The sequence below is a fragment of the Sorex fumeus genome, unplaced genomic scaffold (assembly GCF_029834395.1).
Source record: "Sorex fumeus unplaced genomic scaffold, SorFum_2.1 ptg000047l, whole genome shotgun sequence".
NCBI lineage: Eukaryota > Metazoa > Chordata > Mammalia > Eulipotyphla > Soricidae > Sorex > Sorex fumeus.
The window spans coordinates 5543172-5570854 of NW_026606104.1; the positions used below are offsets into that span (position 1 = coordinate 5543172).

The 27683-nt window shown below is 63.2% G+C and overlaps 1 protein-coding gene across 2 annotated transcripts; it reads right to left on the reverse strand.

The window, feature by feature from the left end:
• Window positions 1–468: 468 nt before the first annotated feature.
• Window positions 469–27683, reverse strand: MEF2D (myocyte enhancer factor 2D). Of its 2 annotated transcripts, XM_056123570.1 has the most exons (12): window positions 27345–27682; window positions 15045–15225; window positions 14337–14540; window positions 13297–13434; window positions 12289–12499; window positions 12135–12191; window positions 10618–10808; window positions 10265–10285; window positions 9205–9334; window positions 4480–4711; window positions 3919–4225; window positions 469–3743 (listed from the first exon to the last, which is right to left on the reverse strand). In XM_056123570.1, exons 2-12 carry the CDS (start codon window positions 15096–15098, stop codon window positions 3732–3734), a joined length of 1557 nt encoding a protein of 518 aa, XP_055979545.1. In that variant the 5' UTR covers window positions 15099–15225; window positions 27345–27682; the 3' UTR covers window positions 469–3731. The 2 variants fall into 2 exon arrangements, with proteins under 2 accessions (XP_055979545.1, XP_055979546.1); XM_056123571.1 differs by lacking the exon at window positions 10265–10285 and having other exon boundaries at window positions 27345–27683.

Sequence of the window (27683 nt, forward strand, 5' to 3'; positions counted from 1 at the left end):
AGGGAGGAGGGGCCGTGGGGGCTCTGGGCGCTTGGCTGTGAAGCGAGGTCCAGCCCGGCTCCTTCACTTGACCTGCTGCTCTTGCCCACCCTGCCCTGGTGGTGTTAGTTTTGTCCTTGTTCTGGGGCAATACCTGGAGGTGCTCAGGGTACAATCCTGGTGTTTTGGGGCCTCAAACCCAATTAGCTACGTGCAAGGCCAGCGCCCTACCCCCATACTGTGCGTACCCTGCCATCCTGTCCCAACAGCCTGGGTGCTGTTTTGTTTTTCTGGTATCCTGGCATCTCTCCCTCCAGCAGTCCTCAGTGGCCTGGGTAGGGGTGGGGGGCTGCCTGTGTTTTGGAGGAAGGGCTCCTGGCCAGGCCCCACCTCACAGGTGCCCTGAGGCCCTGGCGGGAGGCTTCAGCCCTTTCTTTCCTCCCCCTTCAGCCATTGACGGCGCCCAAGAAACCAGAAGCTGAGCCCAAGTATCACAAACGTGTGTTCTTTTTCTTTTAATAGTAAACCTCTTTACAACAAATATAGTGAAAGAGTTCTCAAACAAAACTCATAAGAATCTCGAGGACTTTGCCTGTTCTTATTGTGTAGAATACTAAGAAAGCATCACCGTACAGCACGAAAAGAAATATTGAAAACGAATCAACAGCCACACACCTGGGAGTCGCCTGCCCAGGGCCCAGGAGGAGCCCCGGAGTGTGGGTGATTGTCGGGCTCGGGGGTGGGGCACCTCCATGGCCTGTCTCCCGCTACTCTCCCCCGCCCCATGTGCATGGGGAAGACAGAGAATCCAGATTCTCCATGTAACACTCCAGCCCCCCTACTTCCATACAAACGCCCCATTCCTCCGACCGGGGTTGGGGGTGGCAGAGGGGAGAACTGGTTCCCAGGCTCAGGCTCCCTGTCACCACCCCTCCTCAACGCTGAGACACGCCCCCCACCCCACCCCACCCCAGGGGATTCCAGAGTCAGTTAAAAATATATATAGATATTTCTAGATACACTTTTACATCATTTCTGTCTCTCCAAACAAATAAATAATCAGCAAGAGAAGGTGCATTGCTTCCTTCCTGTCCGAGGTGGGGAGCGGTCAGGGAAGTGGGTGTTCCCTGGTGGGAGGGGGGGGGTCCTCTGACCCACTGTCCCCATAATCTGTGGGAACCTGGGGAGGGGAGGGGCAGTGGGTGACTCCAGTGATGACTTTGGCAAGTGCCCAGTTCTTCAGAGGAAGGAGTGGGTGGAGGCAAATTTGGCTTGTGAGAGAAAGAAATGAAGTCCACACTTGAGGGCTGGGTTCCCAGGGGCCCCGACCCCTAAGAGGAACCTTGGGATACTGAACTGTAGAAATGTCACAGATCCATTCACAGACCGCCCCCTGTCCCCAGGGAAAGAGAAGAAATCACACACACACACACGCGCACACACACACATACACACATGCACACATGGGAATCGAAAGCCAGGTTTGCCGCTGCGATCTGCGGGAGACCTGGAGAATATTGCACCGAGAGCGGCGGGGCCCGTGCTGAAGGTGGGGGGCCCGGCCGGCAGGCGGGAGCAGCCTGAGAAGGGGCGGCCGGTCGTTCTGCATTGTTTGAGCACCTGCATCCAGCCAGACACCCGCTCAGCAGCTGAGCGCCAACTACATGCCAGGCTCCAGGGTGCATGCGCACATGCAAGGACCATACCCTGCTTTCTCTGGGGCCCTGACCAGATACCCCCAGGAGCCCGCAGGTGGTAGGGAGGCTGGGCAAGCTGTGTGCTCACTGGGCAGGGGTGTGGGGGTGCAGGGCAGGCTGGGAGGCCCACGGCCCAGCGGGCCCAAGGCTGCAGCTAGGAAGAGGAACTGGCCTTTCCCCTGGGACTGGGGTGGGTAGAGAGGGGAACCTGAGGGAGCTGAGGTGCGGGTTGGGCAGCCGTGTGAGGCGCCCCAGGGGGTGAGAGGGACGTAGGGCAGGAAGGAGAAGGGAGAAGGGCAATGGCTAGGTGCCCTGACTGCAGCAGCATGTCCCCCGGCTGGCGGGGGACAGTAAGGGGACGGGCGGGCAGCCGGTCAGGGAGCCAGGATGTCGCTGGTCCCTCTGAGCTCAGCACCCAACTTGCTCACGGCCCTGCAGAGGTGCCCGTGCACACACACGCACACATACACAGACGTTGGCTGCCTTCGGAGACTCCAGTGCAGCCCCTCTGCTGCCGAGTCCTTCCCTGCGCCCTGTCTACACCGTCAGAGTGCACCATGACAGTCGCCCACCACACAACGGGGCCAAGTCTGCCCTTCCCTCTCCTGGACTGGACGTCAGCTCCTGTGAAGAAGGTCGCCGACGCCGGCCCTTCGGCCCTTCATCCTCCCATCCGCCTGCTAGGCCTCCTACCCAGCCTCCTGAGGGTGGGGTTACAGCGGAGTAGGCTGGGGGCCTGCCCCCTCCAGTTTGATCTGCGGTCCAGCCTTAGGTCTCAGGACCTCCCCCCACTTCCATAGCCCCCTGGGGGAGGCAGCGGAGAGGGGGAGATTCTGGGAGGGGCGGGCGGGTAGCAAGAACCACAGCAGAAGAATCTTGTCTGTACAGTACGGGCCGTTTGAGTCATTATTATTACAATATACTTTGACAAAAATAGAATCTCATTTCATATCAATACAACAACAACAACAAAAAAAAACCAACAGTTTCCTGGACTGTTACACTGCTAAGGGTTTCCAAAGGTTGCTATTTACAATTACAGTAGCCAAGAGGGAAGGTGGGATCCGGCCTGGGGTGGTGGGACAGGAGGTAGCGAGACAATGAGGGCGCCAAGAGCAGGGAGGTGGGGTCAGGAGAGGAAGGAGCCAGGAGGAGGGCGGGAGAGGGTCCGGGAGGGAGGTGGGGGACAGGCCGGCCATGTTCCCCCCACCACAAACCCACTCCTGGGGACGTGTGCGTGCAGGGAAGGGACAGCCCGCCCACACCGGCCCCACAATGAAAGGCTCCTCCCCGGACCCCCACACCAGGCGGAGGCGCGGGGGCTATTGCACTGCGCGTCTGGGGGAGCACGCCAGGTAGGGGGCCCAGCGCCCGGCCTGGCCCAGCCCTGCCCTCCCCAGCCCTCCTCATGGCTGTCTTCTTTCAGTGTGCTTCAGGGTCTCCATCCCCTAGGCGGCCCCCACAGCCGCCCACCCTGGGGCTCTGGTGTGCAGGGACCGGCAGGAGCCTCCAGCCCGTGCGCCCAGGGCTCCAGGAACAATCCAGAAGCAGAAACTCGGCGCACCCATCCTGAAACGCGGACCTGCCCATCCAGGGGACCCCGGGCTTCCGGTCTGGGGTGTGTGAGGGGGTCTTGCTGTTTGGTAGATTTTTGGTTATTTCCCTCAATCTGGGGGACGGGGCGGGAGGGCTCCGCATGCAGGGCTCGGCACCGGTCCTTTCCCAAAGGCCTATCGGGCCCCCCCTCCTGCAGCATATGTGTACAACGTGCAAAGTGTACCCCCTTCCCGCAAAAAAGAGCCCCCCCCAGCCAGTGAAAACGGCGGGGGGGTGCAGAAAGAGGGGATGGAGCATCGCCCTCTCCAAAGCGAGAATCCAAATTAAAAAAAATATAATAATAATATAATAATAATAATTATACACAAACGTAACCGTCAACAGGACACGAAGCACGAGAAAGGGAGTGGGGGCGAGCGGGAGGAGCCCGGGGCAGGGCGGGTGGGCGGTGAGATTGTCAACTCTTCGTCAGGGAGGCAGAGGGGGGGATGGGGACCGTCACTTTAATGTCTGTGAAGAGAGGAGATGGAGAGGCGGGTGTGAGGGGGGCCCAGGCCTGGGGTCTGCACCCCACTCCCCTCTCCCGCTGGGGCCCGCTCCGAGCGGGGGGGTGGAGGGCGGGAGGTAGGCTGGGGGCAGGGGCGTCCGGGTGCCACAGGTACTGGCAGGGGTGCAGCTACAGTACCCAGGTATCCAGCCGCATCCTCTTCCCGCCGGAGCCCTCGGCCTCCGGCTCGGGCGCCGGGCGCAGTAGGCCCAGCGTGGGCCCGAAGTCCCCCCGGCCGTCATCCCGGTCCCCTGTCTCATAGGAGCCCCCCGCAGGGCTGCTGAGCCCCTCGCCAGGCTCAGGGCGGCTGGCGGGGAACACTGCCGGCGGGGGAGGCGCGGGGCTGCGCTCTCGGCTGGGGGACACTGGCTCCGACTTGATGCTGACGTGGGGGTGGGTGGTGACCGTGAGGGCAGCGCCCACGTGGGGCAGAGGGCTGCCCGGGCTGGAGCAGAGCGAAAAAGAAGGGGAAACGGATGGGGGGGGGAAGGATGGCAGACAGACAAGGAGGGCAGAAGGGATGGGGGGCAGTGGAGGGAGACAGGAGAGAGGGGAGAGGGCCAAGGGGTAGGCGGGGAGAGAAGGGAGACACGTTAGTTCCCGCTCTGCCCGGTGTCGGGACCCCAGCCCCTGCCTCACCCGGACCCCCCTCCTCCCGCAGGGCACCCCGCAAGAGGCCACACACCCCCTGGGACTCACAGTAAGTTGCTGAGAGACACGGGGACCAGGTGTGGCTGCGGCTGTGGCTGCGGCTGCGGCGGTGGCGGCGGCTGCTGGGGCTGCGGCTGGGGCTGGGGCTGCGGGGGCTGCGGCGGCGGCGGCTGCTGTGGCTGCGGGGGCTGCTGCCAGGCGGTGACACTGCCTAGTGACAATCCCCCTGGAGAGCTGAAGGCTGGTAAGGAGGAGAGCTCGGCGCTGGTCAGCTGGTAATCTGCAGGAGGTCGGGAGATAGCACTGAGGGGGCCGCGAGGGGCTCCTGGGTCACAGAACGGAGTCAGGCGGACGGGCTGCTGCTCACCGGCAAGAAGTGCACATGGGGATGGGGAAGGGGGTGACTTTTACTTCTTCATTTGTCTGTTTGGGGCCACACTAGGCAGTTCTCAGGACTTAATCCTGGCCCTGAATCTAGGGGTCACTCCTGGTGGTGCTGGGGATCAAAGCCTGGTCTGCCATGTGCAAGTGGCCCTACCCACTATGATATTGCTCCAGCCCCCCCCCCCCTTTTTTCTTAACTTTTTGGGTCACACTCAGCAATGCTCAGAGGATCATATGGGATGCCCAGGTCGGCTGAGTGCAAGGCAAATGTCCTACTCACCGTACTATTGCTCCGCCCTCCCTCCCTTTTTAAAAACCTTTCTTTAAAACTGCTGCCAGCAGTGACCTCTGAGCACCATACCAGGTGTGGCCCCCCAAACCCAAACCAAACCGAATAAAAAATATATGTCAGTCCAAAGAAAGAAGAGCGCTGAGGAGAAATCAAGGGGCTGAACACCGACTTTTTTTTGGGGGGGGGGTGTCACACCTGGAGATGCACGGGGGTTACTCCTGGCTCTGCACTCAGGAATTACTCCTGGCGGTACTCAGGGAACCATATGGGATGCTGGGAATCAAACCTGGTTCGGCTACAGGCAAGGCAATTGCCCTACCCGCTGTTACTATTGCTCCAGCCTCTGAACACAGACTTTGCATGCAATGCAGGGTTTGGTTCCAACACCACATGGTCCCCCAAATTCCCCTTAGTACAGAGCTGAGACTAGTTCAAGGAGGATTTCAGTGGCCTCCAAAGCAACAAGGAAAAAAGGCCAATAGGCAAGCCTGATCTGTGTCTGTCATTTCTCCACATCTTCCAAAAGGGAGGGGGGACCATGGTCACACTGTTGAGCAAATGGCACAGCAGGGCTGATGATATGACCAGCACCAGCCTCCTACAGACGGGCAGTCCTCCAGAGTCCCAGATAGGGCCAATGCTGTGCCCACCACCCTGCCCAGCAAGGTCTGTAAGGAAGGGGTGCAGGGGAGCAGTGGCTGGCCTGGCTCGGACAGGTGGAGGTCCAGGAAAGGGTGATCACTGTTTTCTTGCAAGTGTCTTGACAAAGAAGTCCGGTTCAGGGGCATGCGGCCATGGAACCTTAAGCACCACACAATTCCCCACCACTCTCAGAGCACTACCGGTTCGAGCAAGGTTGTCTGGGACATCCCAGGGACCATGTCTGCACTGTGGTGAGGCCACATGCCCATCCACCCAGCTCTGCCTCTGTACTGCACAGAAGGGTCAGACCTGGCCACCCCTCAGGCCTGCTCCACTAAGCACTTGCACGCTTCTGGACAAGTCTGTCATTCGTGCCCCTGAGCTGAGGCCCCCATCCAGCTGTGGGGGCGAGGGGGATGCACAGAGGAAGCAGGGTCCCCCGCTGCCACCAGGCACAAGAGGCAGCTGCCACACAAGTGACAAGCTGGAGGCACTGACCTTGCCACAGAGGGAGACAATGATGCAGCTCCGACAAGAGCCAGGCCTGGAGGCCTCAGGGATGGGACTACAGGGAAGGCACTGGCCTTGCACACAGCAACCCAATGGGTTTGGTTTGATCTCTTGCGCAAAGCTAGGAGTGATCCCCGAGTAGAACTCGGTATGGTTCCCCAAATCTAGACCCCCCGACCTCCAGCAAAGAGACAAGACCCCCAGGCAGCAAAGAGACAAGACCCCCAGGCCTTCTTTGGGGGCCAGACCCATCTTTGTTCAGAGCTTATTCTGGACTCTGCACTCAGGAATCACTCCTACAGGTGCTCAGGGGGAACAGACATGTGCCAGGGAGCGAATCCAGGTTGACCATGAGCAAGGCAAACTCCTTGTCCACTGCACTCTCTCTCTAGCGCCAGGCCTTGTCTTACAGTTCCCTTTAAACGTCACCCTAGAGATGGCCGGGTGCCCCACTGGCCTAGTGACACAAGGCCTCTGGAGCTCCAAGACCCTAGTTCTCCCAAAGCAGAGCTTGAACGGACTATTTCCCAGATTATTCTTGCTGGGAACAAGCAGCCGGGTACCCTAATCCCTGCACACCCCACCCTGGCTTCCCGGGCTGGGAGGGTAGGGCCCACAAACCACTTGCTTGTCCATTCAGAGCTCCTCAGTGACCCCAGCCGGACTGGAGCCCGGTGCGGGCCTCCCTAAGTCAGGCTTGGCCACTACCTAAGCTGGTCCTGTGGGTGCTCTGGGGTTCTATTTATCCACCCCCACCTCTGGCACACATGCCTCTCTCCTCCTGCTCCGCAGGGGCAGAACCCGCCTGGGAGGGCCCGGGGGCTCCAAGGGCAGAGCCTATCATCAGAGACAGACAACTGTTCCCACCAGCTTGGTGCTGAGGTGCTGGCCCACAGAGTCCCTGCCTGACACTGACACCTTTTGCCTCCCCCTTGCTGCTTCAGAGACAGCTGGGAACGCAGACTGGTCCCCAGATAGATGGCATCCCCAAAGTGAGTGCACAGCCTGCTGCCCAGCACCTCCACACCTTCAGCAAGTTGCTCTCAAGGGTGCAGCCATCTGCAGACCCCTCCTGAAACAGTCCGAGAATGTGGCACCTCCTATCCTAGGGGTTCAGGCATGGTCACAGGCACATAGGCATGGTCACACACGCACTCACAGGAGCACCCAGGCACGCTCATGGGAGCACACACAGGCACGCTCATGGGAGCACATACGCACAATCACGGGAGCACACACAGGCGCACTCATGGGAGCACTCAGGCACACTCAAGGGAGCACAGAGGCGCTCTCACGGGAGCACTCAGGCACACTCATGGGAGCACACACAGGTGCACTTATGGGAGCATACACAGACACACTCATGGAAGCACCCACAGGAGGATTCAAGGGTGCACTCTAGGACACATTCATGGGAACACTCACAGGCGGACTCATGGGTACTCCTGGGAGCACTCATGTGTATTTGGGCACTCCTGGGAGCACTCACAGGCACTCATGGACACTTGCGGGAGTTCTCATGGACACTCATGGGTGCACTCAAGAAGACTTACAGAAGCTCTCACAGGTACACTCACAGCAACATTCACGGGCGCTCAGGAGAACACTCATGGGAAAAGTTCTAGGAGCACTCATAGGCACTGGGAGCACTCAGAAGCAGGGAGATGGGGTCCAGCACCAGACAGGGACACCCTGGGGACCTCAAACATGAGCACTCAAGAGAGCACTCAGGCATTCATGCTCATGAGCACACTCACGGGAGCACTCAGGAACTCACAGGCACACTCAGACACACTCACGGGTGTCCCCAAGGAACAAGGGCTCCTGTCATGCTGCAGCCATGTCCAGGCTGACCGGAGCTGGGCCCTCCCATCAGCAGTTCCTCCAGCCCCCAGCTGGCTGCCCCCAGGGGCTCTCCCATGCCAAGGAGCGAATCACAGGGTCAGGCTGACAGCCTGTCATGGGAAGATGTGATGCAGCCGGGCTGACCAAGGGGACAGGGGTTTGGGCAGATGTGGAGGCATCTGCAGATCAGTCAGCCTGCCCCATCACAGAACAGGCCCTTGGGGAACCCTGGTCTCTTAAGCTGGAGGCCCCAGACACTCTGAAACCTGCCGCCCCCGGAAAGCTACCCACACAGCACGGCAGTACAGCGTGCACTCCTAGAGGTGTGCGCGGGGGCCAGCAGGGCCAGCCTGGGGACCTCAGGCATGGGCTGCCTCGTCTGGATTTTACCCAGAGACTCTCTTACATCTTCAAGGGACTCTTGGCCTTCCTGGGCACCTTCCCTCCCCTGTCTCCCCATCAGGACCCCACAGCCAAGGCAATAGTCTGGGGGGGGGCCTCCCTCTGCTCTCTTCCTGCCTGCCCTGGGCTGTTCCCTGGCATCCTCAGCCCCAGGCCTCTCCCTGCATTCCTGCATTCTCCTCGGGGACGTCCTCCCAGCCTGGCCCTCCCAACCTGGCCCTGCTCAGCACTAATCTGGCCCCTCCTCTGTGCGACCACACCAGCACTCAAGGCTGCTCAATGTGCATTTCAGGAAAAATGAGGTCACCTTTTAGCATGAGCACATCTTTAGAATGTTCTTTAGCTGAATATCTTTTGGGGGGCGGGGGGCACACCTGGCTGTGCTCAGGGATTACTCCTGGCTCTATGCTCAAGGGATCACTCCTGATGGGCTTGGGGGACCAATACTTGGGCGCCAGGGATTGAACTGAGGTCGACCGCGTGTAAGACAAGAGCCTTCCTTTCTCCCTAGCCCCTAGGTATTAGTCATTTGTAATCTAAAATTCAACAGAAGTATTTTTTACTTGCTGAATGTGGCAACATTAATTAGATGGGGGCTCCCCGAAGTGTGAGCTCCTCTCTCCAGGCCTCCCCAGAGCTACCTCCTGCTCTGGTTTCTCCTCAGACTCCCAGCCCAGGTCGCACATCTGCACACTCACCTGTGTTGTAGGCGGTGGGCATGGAGGAGAAGGGGAGGCCCTGGCTGAGTAAACTCGGCGTCGCCACGGAAACCACTGGGGTGGTGAGCGAGTGGGTAGACTGGGAGACCCCAAGGCGCTGGGCGTTGTTCTGTGGGAGAAAACCATGTGTTGGGAGGGGGTGGCAGGGGTCTGCACAGCACAGGCCAGGCACTGAGCCGCAGACACGCCGACGCCCCCACCGCAGCACCATTTGGCGCTCCCCCTTCAGTCTCGCCTCCCCCAGGACGCGGCACCACACGCCCAGAGCAGCTCCAGCAGCGTCTCTGGCGTGGCGTGTGCCTGCGTGTGCACGCGCACACACGTGCGTGGGGCTGTCGGCTCCATCTGCCGCTGAGTCACTTGTTTATTCCAACGCCACGCGAGGGCCGAAACTGCCGCCGTGTTGGCCGCCAAAGCCCGCCTGCCTTTTCCAGTCTCTCTGGCCGCCCGTCAGGGAGCTGGGGCGGGGGAGCCCCTGGCCCATGGCTGGCTGGGAGGGAGGATCCCGACGTGTGTGTCGGGGAGACAGGAGAGGCGGAGGCCATGCAGGACGCAGGCAGGGCAGAGGTCAGGAGACCCGCCGAAGGCCGTCAGGGGACTCAGTTGCAGGACATCCCATCTGCCTGGCCCCCCTTTGAGACAGACCCCTGTCCTGGCTTCCAAGAACCCTCACGCTGAGCCCAAATGACATCAGAGAGTGGGGATCCGGACCTTGGCCCCTCCCCGGAGCCTCCTGGCATACATGGAGATGGGGCCTCTGAGGCCCCGGCACGGCGACACTCAGGGAGTGGAAGGACATCCTGTGTCTACAAGCACACGCATGCACAGCCAATCATCACCCCTCTGGACCCCACACCTCCGGGTCCTGCTTGGCACTGACCGTGGCCCTGGGCTAGTAACTAACCCAACACACGCCACACAGGGAGGTGAGCGGAAGGGCACACACTCCATGCGGGGGTGCAGGGAATGACCAAGGATCAAGGCCAAGGGCCAACCTGTAGCTGAAAGCCACAGCACACGAGGCGCAGTCATCACTTACCAGGTCTAAGTGGTCCTCAGTCTGGGAGCAGAAATGAAACCAAGGCGGGGGGTGAGTCTCGGGTCTCCTGCCAGTCCCTGTCCCCACCCCCGCCCCCGCCCTCCCCAGCAGTTATGGTCCCCACTGCAAATGGTCCCAGAGGAGGCACTTGCCTGTGTCCCCTGCGGGACGGCCCAATGCTCCTGCCCTTGCCACCCCCTCACCTGGCACAGACCCCGCTCGCCCACCCCCACCTCTTTTCAGAACCTTCTGCGCTCGCTCGCCCCCTCCGCCCAGGGAGGAAGCAGGTGCTCATGGAGAGCTGCACGTCCACTCAGCCCCCAGCCCGGCCCCGGGGTGGGATGCCCACTCACCAAATGATGCATTAACCCCTTTCCTCCCTGAGAAGTGATGACTCTCAGATCAGGTTTGCGGCTTGGGGTGCCCAGCTGGGCGCTGTGGGGGGGCGGGGGCGGAGACTTGGCAGGGATGACCTTGTTTAGGCTGTTGCCATTGGCCACGGGGAGGAGGCCAGGGGAAGCCCGCGCACTGACGTAGCCATTCCCTGGGGAGGAGAGAGGACAGTGAGGCCCGGCAGCTGCCCACAGCCCCCCTCAGAGCCACAGGCGCGCTTTTCACTAAAGCCATACTGCCTGGGGAACAAGGGGGGCACGCCCTAAGCTCCCAGACCACACACTCCTCCCCGGCCCCCCAGCTTTGAGCTCTGTGCCATGGGGCTGGTGACGGGAGCTGAGGCTGGCAGAACCAGAAATGGAAACCGCAGTGGCCAAGGGGCTCCACCCAGCCACGCCTCTCCCTGCCTCCCTCCCATCTGCAGGGCATAGCCCCTCACCACCAGGGAGTCTACGGTGCAGATGTGCAGAGGCTCAGGGAGGACAGGGGCCATCAAGGCCCCCCCCCCCCGGCCCCTGGGCTGTGCCTCTCCCCATGATTTGGGGGGGCCACGGCACCCGTCAGCGTGTGACAAGGGGCTCCCAGCCGGGGACGCCAAGCCACTCACTGCAGGAGGGCTGTTATCGGCGACGGGCCTGAGAGGCAGCCACCACCATAATTAGGCGGGTAATAAGACACATAATGACTATCTTCTTCACTTGTTCCACACGCTGCAGTCTACACAGGGCTGTCACACACGCATTATCTCATCTAACCCGCAGACTGACCCCTGAGCAGGGCAGGCCACGTGTCACGAGCCCTGCGGTCAGAAGGGGCCCTGGAGGCCTGGCTGGCAGAGAGGGAATGACTGGTCCAAGGCCACGAGGCTGGAGAGAGGCTCATCCAGGCTCTTGTGTGTATGCCCGTGCTGGATCCTCAGAGCCCATGGGCCTCCTCCGGCCGTATCCATGGACGCGGGAAGGGACTCACCCACCTCCCGTGCCCGGCATCCAGTGACTGCCAAGGAGGTATCACAAGGCACCCGAGACTAAGCTGGCAGGCGGAAGCCCAGAGACATGGGGCCGCCCACAGACACAAGTGTCACCTTGCTCTGTCCCATGAGGGCACACTTGCCCTGGAAGCGTGTGGCCGCCCCCATCCCCATTCCCAGATCATGCCGGGAATGGCAGGAATGTCGGGGTGACGTCAATGGTGACATTCGAAGTCACAGTCACCAGCCGGACAGCAGAGCAGGGCAGGAGGGGCTGGCAGTGGCCCTGGAGGACAGCCTCAGCCCTATGGCTGATGTACGTGTGCGTGCCTGAGCCCGGATGTCCCCAGTGCCAGGGCTCCCTTGAGTGTGAATGTGAGCATGACCCTCTCAGTCGAATCCCCCCCTCGGGGCTAACACGGGGCTCCGGACCAGCAGAGGAGCTGGCCCAGTCTCATGGCCCGTGTCCCCTGCGCCCCCCTCCCTTGGGATGGGGTGCCCACTCACCAACAGGGCTGGGGCAGGCTCCGTTCGCACTGTTGAGGTCTCCCCCCAGCATAGCCCCTGGAAAAGACACAGCAACGCGTTGAGTGACCAGGACGGGCTGGCGCCGCGGCTGGGAAGGGAGGCCTCCGGTCCCGGGTCCCGGCAGCCAGCTCACCTGCACTGGCCGGCCGCTGTGGCAGGCCGGGAGACACGCTGTTCCTCTGCAGGGTGGGCTGCTGTGGGGAGAGGAGCCGGGGGTCTGTGAGGGACGACGTCACCAGGGAGGGCGTGACCAGGGAGCCGCTGGGGTTGCTGAACTGCAGGGAGCTCTGGTTGGACACGGGCACCGTGACAGGCATGGCGAAGTTGGGGGCCGGGACGGTGGACTGGAGAGGAGAGAGAGGCAGGATCAGGCGCAGGCCCTGGACCCGGGCAGTCAGCAAGGGCTCTTCCATCCTCTAGGCTGTGCGGCCCTCGGTGCTACTGAGGCTGCTCTGAGGTCCGGCTCTGGCCCCTGCCCAAAGAACAGGCTCTGCTCCCGGCAGCCGGAAGCGGAGGCCCCTGGACTCCCCTCTTGGGAGTGGTTAGTCCTCAGCCAGGCAGGACACACAGGGGGCGGGTTAGAGGCCCAGAGTCCGGCCCGTCTCACACACACAGCGGCCCCCGCAGTCCCTGCACACACGGGGCCTCACCCACCTCGTGACCCTCCCTGGCTGGGTCACAGCAGGCCCGGGGGCCTCCTCCCACACCGCCTGGACTCAGGGGCCCTTCTCTACGTCCCTTTGTCACCTAAGGCGCACGCCGTTTGCGACACACGCATGTGCCCGGCCGCTGCCAACTCAACTCGGCAAGGCTCCCGGGTTCGCCACGGCCGAGAGCAGAGGTTCCGCAGCAGTCGCCGGCAGCCCCAGAGCGGGGCAGCGTGAAACCCCGTCTGGGCAGGCGAAGCCACACCATGCACACGGCAGGGAGCTGCTCCTGCATGCGACTACTCACGGCCAGTCTATAACTCTGCATCATCCTATCAAACTCCTCGTCTATCTTTTTATATTTCTCTTCCGTCTGGGGGGTCAGAGCAAACACCTCGTCCACCTCGGGGCTCTCACACTCCCTGTGCTTCTTGTGCAGCGCCTGGGGGGAAGGGGCCGGAGGGGCCGACAGAGAGAGCATGAGCGGGGCTCACCCCATAGCGCCGGAAGAGCCCGTCCAGCTCCTCACTGGCGCGCCGGTACTTGTCCTCCAGCAGGGGGCTCTGCTCCAGCGAGTCCTCCCCGTCGGGCTCGGGGCTGTCGCAGCCATTGAAGCCCTTCTTCCTCAGGGTCTGTAACCGCACCACCACGGCTGCGTCAGGGGGGCCTCCACCATCCACCACCCCCCGCCGCCCTAAGGGTTCTGGGGGGAGGAGAACTGTGGGAAGAGGGGTCAGTGCAGGAAGGCATCAGAATTCAGGGGGCATGGAGGGGGACCAAACCCAGTGAGCAAACAGGGACAGCATCCCGGCTTCCCGGTAGGGTAGGTGCAGGGGGAAGGGGCTGTGCCTGCTTGTGTGGGGGGGGAGGTGGATGGAGTCAGAGAAACAGAAGAGACCGAAACGGAGCACTGAGCGGAGAGGCAAAGCCGCTCTTTGCAGGTGTTCGGCTCCAGCTGAGGGGCCTGTCTCCGCCCGGAGGCCAGAGAGGTTCTGACCAAGGCTGGAGTGAACCCCGAAGTGACCCTCTCCATGCTCAGAACCACCACCTCCTCCCACCTCCTCCCCATCTTGACCCATCTTTGAAATGTACATGCATTCCCATCATATCGAGTTCAAGTCCCACCCCAGGAAGCAGGCTGGGACTCCCTGAGGAGACAAGTGCAGGGCCCACTCCAGTCACCCCACACCCTTCAGAGCAGGTGCCACTTGGTGCCAGTTGGGCCGGGCTCGACCACCTGCCCACGCCACGTGGCCAGTGAAGGCCAGAGCTGCGGGCCCTGTGCTTGGGAGGCTCATGGCGCTGGTCCTCGGCAAGGACAATGGAGCCTCGGGGGACGCAGAGAACAGAGATGGGGAGGCAGGAGGACAGGGACCAAAGAGGAAGAAAGGAAGAGCCCCAAATGGAAAGAGAGACAGAGAGCGGGTCGGGGGTAAGAGGAGCAGTGCCTGCCAGGCCCGGGAGCCCCCTCACTGCCCTCCGGAGTCATGTGAGAGCTGTGGGCTGCAGGGCAGCTGCTCAGGCGCCCGCGCACCTCGATGATGTCGGCGTTGGTGCGGCTCTCGTGCGGCTCGTTGTACTCCGTGTACTTGAGCAGCACCTTGTCCATGTCGGTGCTGGCATACTGGAACAGCTTGTTGGAGTGGTTGAAGATGATGAGGGCGATCTCGCAGTCACACAGCACGCTCAGCTCGTACGCCTTCTTCATCAGCCCGAACTTTCTCTTGGTGAACGTCACCTGCAGGTGGGCAGGCATCCAGGCCGGGCTCGGTCAGACTGGGGCGGGCAGCTGGACCCAGCCCCTGCCTCGGGCACCCTTGCTTGCTGGGGGCACGTGGCAGTGCTCACGAGCCCCCAGTCTGAGAAACACAACTAGGTCGGCATCTCTGTCAACCCCCGCCCCAAGCCAACTCCCTGCAGGGAGGGATGTCAGAGGCACAGAAAGTGCAGGGGCTGCGCCACAGGTACGCACCGTCCAGCTCTGCCCGCCGGGCACGAAGAAGGAACAGGTGCCTGGGGCAGAAAGGGGAGTGCCCTGGAGGCCTCTGTCCCTGGGTGGGGGCAGATGAGCCTCAGAGTGTGGGACACAGGCTTCTGAGAAGCTACGGGGAAACGGGAGCTCTTCTTTTTCTAAGCCTCTCCCCTTTAGTGACAGCCCCCGAGGAAGCCCTCCTGCAGTGGCTGGAAGGAGTGCAGGTACAGAGCAGCTCCCGCCCACGCCCCTGAGGATCCAGAACTTCACCTGCCGGTTCCGCTCATCGGTGATTCGCTGGATCTGGATCTTTTTCCTCCCCATCTTCTTGGGGATCCTCAGTGCTGGGGGCGGGGAGGTTGCTGGGTGGCGGTTTCTGCACGCCTTAAACTGTGCTCATCAACAGTCTGGTACCAGTGCTCAGTTCATGGTCTGCAGGACGCTGCACAGCCTGGGAACCAGATGGAAGAGAGGGCTGTGATGCCCGCCCTAGGCCAGGCCCCTGGCACCCCTGAAGCCAGAGGCAGGCAGCACCTCAGCCCCGTCCTCAGCTGACTAGAAGTCGCTCAGGGCAAGGCTCCCGCTACACCCCTCACAGCCAGGCCCAAGCTCCAGGCCTGACCCGGGGCGGCCCTGGCTTCAAAGTCTCAGGGGCTGTTCCACCCCTCTCCTCTTCCAGGGCTGCAGGTAGGACCACCGTGGTCCGGGGGCAGGGCTGGGGTGGGTTCTGCACCTTTGGCTACAACTGAGGCCCTCACACCCAGCTCAGGGAACCCTGGCACATGCGCCCCGACGTCTTTACAGGTCGTCTACTCAGCGGGTCCCCGATGAAAAATGGCTGGAAGAAAGGTCCCGGCTGCCTAGAAATAAATAGATAAGCCCGCCCTCTAGACTAGAGGCAGGCCTTTGTCTATAGAAAGGGCCCGACAAGGGGCCCAGGAGAGTTCTCCCAGCTGCACGCAGGAGGCCCAGGTTTCATCTCCAACACCATGGGGTCCCCTGAGCACTGTTGGGCGTGGTCCACAAATAAAGCAAGTGCGTGCACGCACGCGCGCGCACGCACACACACACACAGCACACAACCTTTCAGCCTCACGAACCATCCGGCATCTCGTACAGACCACACGTGAGCAAACAGGCCAGCTCTGAAGGCTGGATCCCGTCTCTCAGCTCCTCCAGTCTGGACCTCACACCCATCACCCCAGGCTCCCGAGACCCCACAAGGGCCTGCTGAGGCGGCCCAGGATTCCCGCACACTCCCACCCCATGGCCGTATACCCGCCAAGGCCCAGAGGCAGCGGGGAAGGAGTAGGGCAGGAGCTGAGAAAGGCACAGTGTGGGCAGTGCCCAAACAGGCTCGGGCAGTCCAGTCTAGACCCAGGGGAGCGGGTGGAGAGGCTGGAGGTGTAAGGGAAGTACTAGGTGACCCTCAACCCCAACAGCCCTGACCTTGGAAGCCTACTGGGAGAGCAAAAAGGTGCAAGCCAGGATGCCTGGACTCTTGTCTGCAGAACGCCTCCCCCCCCCACCAGGAGCTCCATGGCAGAGCACAGGCAGGGGCTTCACGCCAGAGAGCCAGGGTTATCAGAAGTATGAGTGCAGGTGAACCCGGTGAACCCCTGCTCAAAACCCACCCCCACCAGTGACTGTCTGCCCCCACTGAGGCCCCCGAAGTGCCATGGCAGATGTCAAAGCTGAATCTTGGCTTCCTGGGCGCCGGGACTGATTCGTGGGCTGTGGGGATTCTGGGGTGCCGCCCCTCCCCGCCCCCAGCTCCAGAGAAAAGGACCTCTGCTTTGTGTGGGCCTCTTCAGAAAATAACATAGGCCCAGGGGCTGGGCCAACTGGCTGAGCACAGGCTCTGTATGTAGGAGGCTCAGGTTCAATCCCCAGTACCGCATGGTCCCCAGAACTGCCAAAAGTGACCCCACAAAACAACCAGAAATCAATGTGGCTGCCTGCCACCTCTCCTCAGAGCCCTCTGCCTCATCCTCATCCTCAAGGTGCATCCTGGCTTCTTGGCCATCCCCCCAACACCCCTGCGATAAAACTAGCACCTGCTCCAGTCTTGAAAGGACTGACGGATACCCCACTCCTTGCCTCTGATCCAGGTCAGCAGATCAGGCACTGCAAAGGCTTCAGCCCAGGGACCCTGGCCCCTGCCCCCCAGCACTAGCCAAAGCTACACAGTGGGATGGCAGGGCAGCGGGCACTGTAGAGAAGGAGTCTCAGGGCTGGTGGGCTGGCACATGCAGCCACTACTGCACCCCTCTGGCCTGGCATCTGCCTTCCCACTCTCTCTCATCCCCAGACCTGCCAGATTCTTGCTGACACGTGATGTCTGTCCAGCCCTGTTCCCTGTGGGGAAGCACCCTTTCTGCTCTGCTCCCCTCCCAGGAGGCATTCTTGCAAGCTCACCTCATCCCTTTGGTTCCCCCAGTTTTCACTCTCAGGGTACCCTGTTCTGTTTCTCTCTCGCACTCATCACAACAGATACCAGTGACACTCTGGGTCTCTGGCTAATGCCTGGCCCCTATGGGTGACGGCAGCTTCCCCAGGGCCGGGGCCACGGGTCTGAGGGGCTGGTGGTGATTTCAGGCCGAATGAGTCCTTCTCAGGGTTGAACTCCCACCATTCCCACTGCAGACCAGCTGCTCTCCCTCCGCCCACCCCCAGCTGACCCCCCCCCCCCCCACCGTCGACCTCTCCCGCCACTTCCCAATCCCTCACCCCTGGCTGGGCTGGTGCAGAGGGGGAGACTCTGAAGTCTTCTAAGGAGCAGCCCCGAGCACATGGAGATGGGAAGGATGGGGTTGCTCGGGCAACTGTCGCTTGGCAACCAGCTCCCTGGCTGATCTCCTACACCGCCCCCCCACCCCCGCCTCATGCTGGGGGAGCTGGGATGCAAGAGAGATCAGGGCTGAGGAGACAGGAGCGTCCTCCACCACAGCAGGGCAGTCAGGGCCTGAAGCCAGAGCCCTGTCAAGAGGGTCTGGAGCACCTTTCCCAAGTCCAAATGCCCACACCCCTGCCCACGGTGCTGCCCCTGCTGGCCCAGTCCTCCAGGGCACAGCTTGGGCTCAGACCCTACTGCCTGCAAGCCCCAGGGCCACCGCCTCTAGAAGCTCCGGGGTGAGAACATGACTTTGAAGAAGGGGTTCACACCTGGCCTGCCTCAAAGAGCCCTCTGCCCAGCCACCTGCTCTGCAGATGTGAGCCTGTTCTTCTCAGGCGCTCCCACCCCTCCTCCTTTCCAGTCAGCTCCTCCTCCTCCAAGAAGTCCTCCCAGATGATCCTGGCTGCCCTGTAGGCAAGGGGTGGGACAGAGCAGCATTCTGCAGGATGACCCTGGGCCAGCCCAGTCCCGACTGTGGGCTGGCAGCACCAGCGTCCCCTCCAAGGCTCCAAGGCTCCGGCTGACTTTGCCTCTGATTCACCACTTGGAGCAGTTGTTAGAGCAAGCAGGAAGGCCGCCCGGGGGGTGGTGGTGGTAGGGACGCAGCGGGGGTAGGAAGGGCAGTGGCCTCTGGGCCAGCTCTGGGGGCCACATGGCCCCAGTCTATGAAGAGGCCTGGAAAGGACAGAGGCAGGGGGACTCCCCGAGGAGGAGGCACTGAGGGGACAGGGGTTGTGGGGGACACAGGACTGAAGGTCGGCCACTCCCAACCCCCCTACCCCCCACAGCTGGACCACAGAGCCAACAGGAACCTCTGGGTTGTCCCCTTAAGCAAATCAGGTGCAAATCAGATGTAAAATATGCCCTCCAGGGGGTCTCGGTTCAGAGCTGCCCCCAAAGGAGCAGCCGCCCCAGGCCCTGACCAGCCCTGGACTCCCCAGCGACTCTCAGACACTCAGACCTGCTGCGGCTTCAGGCTGGCGCCCTCAGTTCCGGTGTGAGGCCAGCCCTGCCCTCCCCCCTCCCCCCCCCCCCCCCGAGTCGGGGGGGGGGGGGGCACCAGGGGCACCTGCTCCCGGAGGAGGTGCCAGGTGGGGGGGGGGGGCAGATGCCCAGAGAGGCTGGGGCGGGGAGGGGGAGGGGCACTCTCCGGCAGCCCCCTCCGTGGCGGGCAGGCGGGCGGGAGGCCTGGAGACAGCTGTCAGCGCTCCGCCCGCCCCTTCCCCGCGGCTGGGCTGCAGGGCATGGAATAAGCAGCAGGCGCGGGGGGAGGGGGTGACAATCCCATCCACCTGTCACCCCCACAGTCAGGCGGCCTCAAGCAGCCTGCTCACTAACGAGGGAGGAGGCGTGGGTGAGGCAGGCTGGGGGGGGGGGCGGCCAAGGGGGACAGACACACAGACGTGCAGGAAAAGCGGCAGGGGCGGAGGCAGGCACAGACAGGAAGAGGGCCAGAGGGGACAGCGGGGTGGCCAGCACGTGGCCTTGCCCCTGCCTCCCACCCGGCCCACTGCTGGGGAGAGGAGCCCTGGGGGTGCGGGGCAAGAACAGGCTGGTGGGGGTCTGCGGCTGCACCCCTCCCCTTCAGCTGCTCAGAGCTGAGCCCCTGCAGACCCTGCACAGAGGGCGGAGGGCAAAGCCACCGACCTGCCCGCCTGCCCGGGGGGCACAGAGGCCCCCCACACCCCCAGGCCGCTCTCAAACACAGGGCCGGCACTCCTCAAAGTTCTGCCTGGCAGGCTCCCTGCCCAAACCCCAGTTCCCGCCACCTCCCTCCCTCAGGGACACCCCTCCCCCAGCCCAGCAGCCTCAGGGCTGGGCAGGGGCTATTTTTAGCTGGGCACTGAGCTAATTTTAACCCACTGACAGGGGACCTGGGGGGACTGGCGGCTGGGGGAGGGAGGGACAGAGCCCAGGAGAGGCAGACCTGGGGCAGGGGCTGGCTGCGTCCATCCCCGTGCCTCAACCTCCACCTCCACTTAGGGGCCGGGAAGGGCCACCCTGTCCTGAGCTTGGGGAGCCAGAGGACCCCTGCTGAGCTCCCTCACTGTTCTCCTGGGCACATCTCCCCCAGCTCCTATGCCTGGGCCCTGCCCCAGCCAGTTCCTGTCTTTGCTGCAGAGGCTGCCAGGATATCTGCACCCCGGGAAGCATCCCTGAGCCCACCAATGCCCAGAGTCCTGGAGCTCCTCAGGAAGGAAGAATGGGGGGCACCAGAAGACTGACCCCCGACTAAAGGGCAGAGGGAGGAGAGCGGCCCACAGGGCAGGGAAGCAAGGACAGCCCCCCGCCAGGCCAGCACAGTGGGCACAGGGAGACAGCCTGGGCCCAGCCCCCAGGCTCTGCAGAAGTCCCAGAGAGTGTGGAGAGGTGAGAGAGGGGGTAATGCAGAGGCTGAAGGGGGCATGGGACTGGTGAAGAGGGAGGTGCTCTCTGAACCTCCCTGGGATGGCAGCGGGCCCACAGGAGCTGGGGGCCCACCAGGCAGATGCTCGCTCGCCCCGGCCCCCTGCTCACCTGCCACACCAATCAGGCCCCAGTGCTTGGGCCTCTGGCTTCGATCTACTGGGCAGTGACCAGCCCAAGGTCACTGGCATGATTCCAAATGGTGCCAGTTCTGGAACCCAAACCCCAGCCTTGCTTCACCTCCATCCCAGCAGCCCCACCGGTCATGACTCACCGCCGTCATTTGCATGGGGATTTGCATCGTCTCTGACCTTATTCCAGCAGGCTCAGCTTCCCACTCCAGGGCCTGGCCACTTAGGGGCCCGAGTGGATCTGCTGGCACTTCAGCCCTCTAGCACTAGCTCCTCCTCCAACTCCCCCTGCCCCCAACCCACCCAGGACTGTCGGTCTCGGTCCAGTGGGGGCCAGCGCTCTCACCCAGGGGTGCAGGGCGATGCTGAGTAAGAAAGCTCTGCATGACGGGGGCGGGGGGCCCAACTGGGTAGCCCCGAGGATAGAGAGGAAGGAGAAAGAGAGAGCTGGGAGAGGGAAGGTGAGGGAGAGAAGTGAGGAGAAAGGAATGACGGGGGAAGGGTAGGAGAGCTGAGAGCAGACACCCCTGCAGCTGGAGGAAGGAGATGCAGGGGCTCCCACACAGCCTAGGGGCTCCTTGGGAGAAAACCCAGGCCCGTGCCATCCTCAGCACCAAGGTGGGGCAACGGCAGGATGGTGGGTGGGCTGTGCCCGACTCTGTCCCTTGTTCCATTGTCTTTTTTTTTCCAGCACCAGGAATGAAACCCAGGGCTTCACACAGAACAGGGCTCTACCACTGAGCCCCCCAATTCTAAGCTCCAAGAGCAGAACAGAAGTTGATGGAAAGAGGCGGGACAAAGGGGTCAGAAGGGACAGAGGGAATGGAAGGGACAAAGGGGATGGAGGGGACAGAGGGGATGGAAGAGACGAAAGGGATGGAGGGCACGGAGGGGACAGAGGGCATGGGAAGGGCGAAGGGCAAGGAAGGGATGGAGGGGGAAGGCTGGCACCACAGGCCCCACGGGTACGAGTCTCGGGGAGGACTCACCAGTCCTGGGGCTCAGTACTTGGGCCGAGATCTGTTAGCAGCCAAGCTGAGAGGCTGCTCCTCTCGGGAGGAGGACAGGCCCCAGCACAACACCACAACCCCAGGGCTGAAAGAGACCGACCCCCTGCCTGCGAGAGGAGTCCCGCTCGGAGGAAGTCACCTGCTCACAGAGCCACAGACGCCCACTCGAAACCGGCCAGGCCCAGGAGTGCATCCAGCCCTGCACGCTGGGCCTGGCCAAGCCCTTCCCTCCACTGTGGCCCAAGCCCATTTCAGTCTCGACAGTCAGCCTCGGGGTGCCAGAGTAGGGGCCCTGGCATCCAAACCCTCGGCGGATAAGAGGTGGGGGCAGTTGGGACGGTTACGGCATTACCTTCCACTGCCCCACCCAACTTCCCTCTGGGGTCTCAGGAGACAGAAGTGAAAGTGGCAGCTGGGGCTTGGGGGCGGCCCAGCCAGGGAGCCGTTGGCGCCAGGGTCGGGTGGGCTGATGCTCAGAGCAGAGGAGAGGCTGCCCCGGAAGCGGGGACGCAGGCAGGCAGGGAAGAGGCTCCGCAGGCCGGAGCCCCGAGCCCCATCCCCCAGCATCACCAGGTGTTGTGCAGGTGGCCCTGGCTTTGGGGGGCCTGGGGGTGCAGGAGAGGCCACCATGGGTACAGCATGTCCCCCAGAGCAGAGACAGCACAAGCCTCATAACCCATAGACCAGAGGCAGGGGCAGGGCGGGTGGGGGGGACACGCTTGGCCCCCAGCACAGCTCCCAAGGGACGGAAGGTGGCAGGTCAGACACAATGCCCCTAAGAGGCCAATCCAATCAGGGGAGCAAATCCTCCCAGATCCCCTATGACCTCAGGGCGGCAAGGGTTTAAAGGGGACGCTCGGGGGCACCCCCACATGAAGGGCAGCTCTTTAAGTCCGGCAGAGGCCGCCGGCCGGCAGCTATCCCAGGATTAGCTGCCCACAGGCCAGGCGCCAGGTGAGGCGGACATGCCTGGGCAGAGGGGGCCTGGGTGGGCAGTGGGTGCCTGGTGAAGGGAAGAGCCCGTACTGACCCCCAGGTCACTCCTGCTCCTCACCCAGGCTGGCCTCCCCACTCCCGAAAGCCCAGAGGTAAGGCCCTTCTGAGGTCCAGCAGCAGCACCCCACCCGCTGGGCGGGGTCGATGTCTCTGACCTCGCCCCCCCCCCCCCCCCCGACTCAGAGGGGAGCCCACGTGTCGCCTGCTCTCACCCCCCTCGCGGCCCCCCAGAGAGCAGGTGAGGGGCGCGGGCTCCTCCTGTCCCCTGCCCCCCAGCTGACAGGTGGGGGTGACAAGAGGTGGCAGCTGGGCCAGGACACCTGTCTCCACCCAGGCAGCCTGGGCCCCAGCCCGGGGGACTCAGCAGAGGACGAGGACACAGTGGACAAGGAGGGGGGCTGCACAGCTCACTGCTGTCCCTCTCTGTTTCCCGGGGGCGGGGAGGGCTCCCCGGAGAGATGATGCCCCCCCAGCCCCGCCCTGCTTATTCCTTGTTCTCCAGCCTCAGCCCCAGGTGCGCGCTGGCTACTGGAACGGGGAGCCCCGGGAAATAAGACGCACGAGTTGAGGGGTGGGGGGCAGGTTCCATGACCAGGAGTCACCGTGGGGTGGGCAGGGCCCCCAGCCCACCCAGGGTCCCACCGGCTGGGTGGAACACCCCTGTGTGGGCAGCGCCCCCATCAGGAGACAGACTCCAAGGCCGGGAAAGGGGTGGCGGAGGGGCCTGTATGCGGGCACCAGCTTCCACACTCCTTCCAGCAACCCCTCGTTCTGGCCTGCGAGGCCTGGGCCTCTGTCTCCTCCTTCAGGTGGTACTCACAGGGGCCCTGGGGGTGTGCCACTGTCCCTGCACACAGACCCCTCCTGGGGCCTCCTCCCAGAGTGCTCAGTTCTTGAACTGAGCAAACCCATGGGGTGCCCTTCTCTTCCCAGGCCCAATCTGTGTGGAAGGACCCCGTAAGCCCAGACAAAAGCCACACCTACCCACTGGGAAAACACATGACCTGGCACTGGTCGGGCCCACACAGCTCCACAGTGCTCACACGGCAAGTTGCTTCCATTGGTCCCCAGGGATCTCAAAACTCAAGTCTATGGTTTCCAACACCGAGAATCAGGGTGAGCAGGGGGTGCAGCTGACAATGAAATCTCCCGAGGGAGCAAAAAGACTCCTCTTCTCCATGCCTGCCTGGTCAGTCCCACTCTAAGGGGCCATCAGGGAGTCCAGCCCGGGTCAGCAGCCAGGCCCAAAGCGTGGGTCCTCCAGGAGGGAGAGCTTAAATGAGCAAATAGGCTCCCACCTGGGTGCGGCCAACCATGGCCCACAGTGCCCCTCCACTAGGCCGCAAGAGAAGCTGAACCTCAGACCCCCACACAAGGCGCTTAGGGGCACAAGCAGCCCCATCTCCACACCAGCCAGCCCGGCAGGACATGCCAGGCACATGGTCGGCTCCCAGAGAGAGCCCAGAGAAAGAGCCCCATACCAGCGTCACCCGCCAGGGAGCTGGCCTGAATGCCAGCGGCCTCAGCGGGGCCTTGCTTTTCCGGGGATAACGGCCACCAGCAGCAGGCCAGCCGCAGAGTCCTGGTATTCAGGGGACACTCCTGCATGTGGACAGCTGGCATGACCCCGTTCGGGGAGACAGGCAGGAGGGACCTATGGAGTTCAACTCATAAGCAGGCTCTGGGCTTGGTCTCTCCCCCCCCCCCAGGCCAGTCCCATCTCAGTCCTCGGGCGGTACTGCCCACTCTCAGCTGGGGCCCCACTGACTGACCACTGCTAGCATCCAGCACCCCCAGCCTTCAATCCTTTAATCATCTTTGCAACTGGCTCCCCTTCTCCCACGTGGGACTACAGCTGCTCCGGGGGTGTCTCTATGCCCCCGTGCCCACACCACACATCCTGGCATCTGGCCACCAGCATCCCTGGCACACCCTGCTTGGCGGTAGGGGCCCTTGCCCAGCTTTGCCACAGCCCCAGGACAAGCACCCTGTGCAACACTTTGAGTCCCTGGCAGGGGGAGAGGAGAGAAGAGAAATATTCCAGGAGCCAGACAGCACCAGCCTCACTAGGCCAAAGTTCAAGGCCTTTCCGCCCCAAGGACCGAGGGCCATGGGAGAAGGGGCCCGAGGCAGTGCCCCCCAGCCGGCTGGCAGCCAACACAGGCAAGTTCCTCCCAGAGCAGAGCCTCCAAGCCCCGCGCCCACACTAAGCACCGCCCGCCCCCATGAGTAAGTCCCCAAACTGGGACAGAAGGGCTGGCCGGCCGGCCGGACGCAGCCCCATGACCGGCTCATAAAAGCCACCTGCGATTACAGGGACGCGGAGGCGCTGCTGCCTGCCACCGTCCTCCTTCCCGGTCAAGGCGGGGACCACCTCACACCAGCTGGCCTCGAGGAGCGGGGAGAGGTCCCGCCATGGTTCCCGGGGTGGAGCTCACCCGCCACCACAGCGCCACAGACCAGAGTCTGTCTGAGTCTGATCTGGGCCACCTCGGAGCCGCCAGGCCGTGGTCAGGGCCTCCTCAAGTGCCCAGCCTCTACCACTCCCCCGGAAGAACACCTCCCCCAGAGAGGCAACCACCAACCAGCAGTCCCAGCTTTCCCTGACTCCCCGTGTCCTCCAGCCCCCCACGATCCGAAGTGCTCGGCACATGTCCCCCCCAACCTCCCGGGGTCTCGAGAGCACTGAGATCCCAGCCCCTGAGCCACAGCAGGAGACGGGGCCGGAGGTCAGGGCCCCCCAGCACACAGGGGCACTTCCAGGCAAGCTCATGTGGGGGGCAAGGAAGAGCAGGACCCCTCAGGCCAGGGGCCTTCAGCCCCCAACTCGGGGAGGCTGCCCTGCACCGCTCCTCCCCCTTGCCGCCAACTCCCAACTCCCAGGAAAGCTCTAGGAAAGATTTTCTGTCAAACCTGCTGGAGAGAGATTATATAACAGCAGCCAGGGAGCGCGGATCCTCCAGCCTCCCTCCCAGCTGAGAGATGAGCCGGCCTGGGGCCCTCAGGTCAGACGGCAGAGGCAGAGGCGGCCAAGCTGCTCCATCCTCAGCACCGTTCCAGACAGCCAAGCAGGGACTGAGTCCCACCTCTGCTGCCCATCCCCCCCCCCCCCCGCAACACGTGCCAGGGTGCTCCCTGGCTGGGGCCCCGGCTCCCCCTGGACTGGCTCTCTTCTTCTTCCCGAGGCTCTGTCGCGACGGTGAAGCGGTGCCTGACAGAGTGGCGATTTGACAAAGCTCAGACACAGATCTGCTGTGTGACTTCAGGTAAGAAGCACAACCCCTCTGGCCTTTCCAGGAGTGGGAGGGAAAGCTCCCATTTTCCTCCAGAGAAGCCTGAGACCCCTCCCCTTACAAATGCACGTGCGCACACATGCAGGGACACACAGACAAATATGGGGTGTGTCCTGGGGCAGGGCGGTGACAACAAAGAGAGTGTGACCAAGTGCGACCCAAAGGTTCAACTGCCTATGTAGGGGCACATGGGGGAGAGCCACATGCAAGTCCCAGTGATACCCCCACCACACACACACACACACACACACAGGCTGCCTGTGAATGGGTCCACAGCTACCCTCACCCTGATCCCACCCCACCCCCCATCTCCTGTGCTGGGAAACCACAGGAAGGAAATTCATTCCCAGGCCTGCGGGGCGGGAGCTGGGACAGCCGGGCTCAGTCCTGGGGTGGAGGAAACCGGCGGCCACAGGCGGGTGGACATCTGCGGACACTGACATGTGCCTTCCAAAGCGCCCCTGGGTGCCTAGGGCCCCCTGTGGGGGGCGTGGGGTGGGGGGAGCAGGAGGTGGACCAGATCCCCAGCTCCAAAGCCCAGTCTGGGGCTGGCCTGGGCTCCTCTCCTATCTCCAAGAAGTCAAGGTCACCGCGCACCAGCCGGCAAACTTCCCATAGCCCACGAGGGCCCTGAAGTGCCTAGAAGACCCACTGAGGGGATGGGGGAGGGGAGGGGCATCCCACCCCACCCGGCAGCAGCAGAAAGAAACCCCCAGGAGAGGGGCTGGACACCATGAAGGGGGGCTCTGGATCCACCCACTGTAGCCTCCTCCCCCCAGAAACAGTGCAGCGCTTGGGGTGGGACTGAGGGCCCTCCATGAAAAGGGCACGCTGGGGTAACCTCCCCTAGCCCAGGGGCCTCAGGAACGCCCATACCCTGGAGCCCTCCAGTGGGGGGTGGGGGGAAGGGGCTGGCGGCCCTGGGGGTGCGCTCCCCGATCTCTACTACCCCAGCTCTGATCGGAAGGGGCTGACAAGGAGAGGAGAAACCAGATGCAGCTCCATCTCCTCAATCCTCCCCTCCTCCCCAGCCCCCCAACTCCCTGACCCCTCCACTCCAGGCCCGGGGCAGCCTCCCAGAGGTGCAGCGCAGAAGTGGGCGCACGCTCCCCCAGATGTGGAACAGCTGCAAACTTCTGGCCCGGGATTCTCCAGCTGGGGCTCCTGACAGCCCAAGTCTGGGGTCTCCGAGGCCGGCCAGGAGGTTCCGGCAGCCCACCGCGTCGGTCACGCCGCGTCCCAACTCCGCGGGCACCCCGGGGTGGGGGGGCCCGGACACACTCACACACCCCAACCCACCGCCCGGGTGTCATCTGAACAACAGTCCCCCTCCCTCCCCCGCTTCCCAAACAGCTGCGGCTTCCCCCCGCCCCCACCCTCCGCCGCCCTCCCAGGCCCCCTTCTGCACCACGTCGGGCCAAGGAGGAGGGAACAGGCGGTGCGAGCCGCGAGAGGGAGGGAGGGCCGGCTGTTAAAATGTCAGTCGCTCCCGGCTGTCACCGGAGACCCCTCGGAGGCCGCGGTCACCCCGACAGACGTGCTCGGCCCCCTGCCGCCCATGCCCACCCCGACCCCGGCCCGGGCCGCAATCACAGCCCGTTCGACTCGTCCCCCCCAGCCGACTCCCCAACACAAACAAACAGTCCCCCAGCAAAGCGCCCACCAAAGCCCCGCGAAAGCACAGCCCGCTCCGCGACTTCCTCCGGGCCGCGGAGGCCACCCCATCCTCGGGGGTTCTCGGGGGGCCGGTCCACGAGACCACCCTCCACCCCGGGCCCAGGACGGGGTGGGGGAGGGGGGCTCTTAAAGCGGCAGGCGCGTTATTTTTCTCTACTCACCGGCCCCGCTGGGAGAAGGGGGGTGTCACGGCCGGGAGTGGGCAGCCCGCGACCCTAGTCCGAAAGATCTTCCACACCAGGAAGCCGCAGCTCTCGGCGCGGGGAATAATAAATGAGGCCGGCGTCCGCGCGGGCCCTGGGCGGCGCCGGGGGGCCTGGGCCCCCGTCGTGGGCGCGGGGCTGGCAGGCGGGCGGCGGGCAGGCGGGGAAGCGCGGCCGAGCGCCCGAGCCGCCTCGGCAGTTGTTGATATTTTGCTTCCTTCCTCCTTTCGGGCTCCAAAGGTAACTCCTCCAGCCCCCGGGAGTCGAGGCCGACGTAGGCACAGCTCAGCCTAGCTT

What these genes read in the sequence shown, in the direction of transcription:
- MEF2D (XM_056123570.1), bottom strand. Translation starts at nt 15,098, where the DNA reads ATGGGGAGGAAAAAGATCCAGATCCAGCGAATCACCGATGAGCGGAAC. An exon ending in CCGATGAGCGGAACCGGCAG is followed by an intron (nt 14,541 to 15,044) that starts GTGAAGTTCTGG and finishes GCCCACCTGCAG; the next exon opens with GTGACGTTCACCAAGAGAAA. An exon ending in ACAGCGGCCGGCCAGTGCAG is followed by an intron (nt 12,192 to 12,288) that starts GTGAGCTGGCTG and finishes TGTCTTTTCCAG; the next exon opens with GGGCTATGCTGGGGGGAGAC.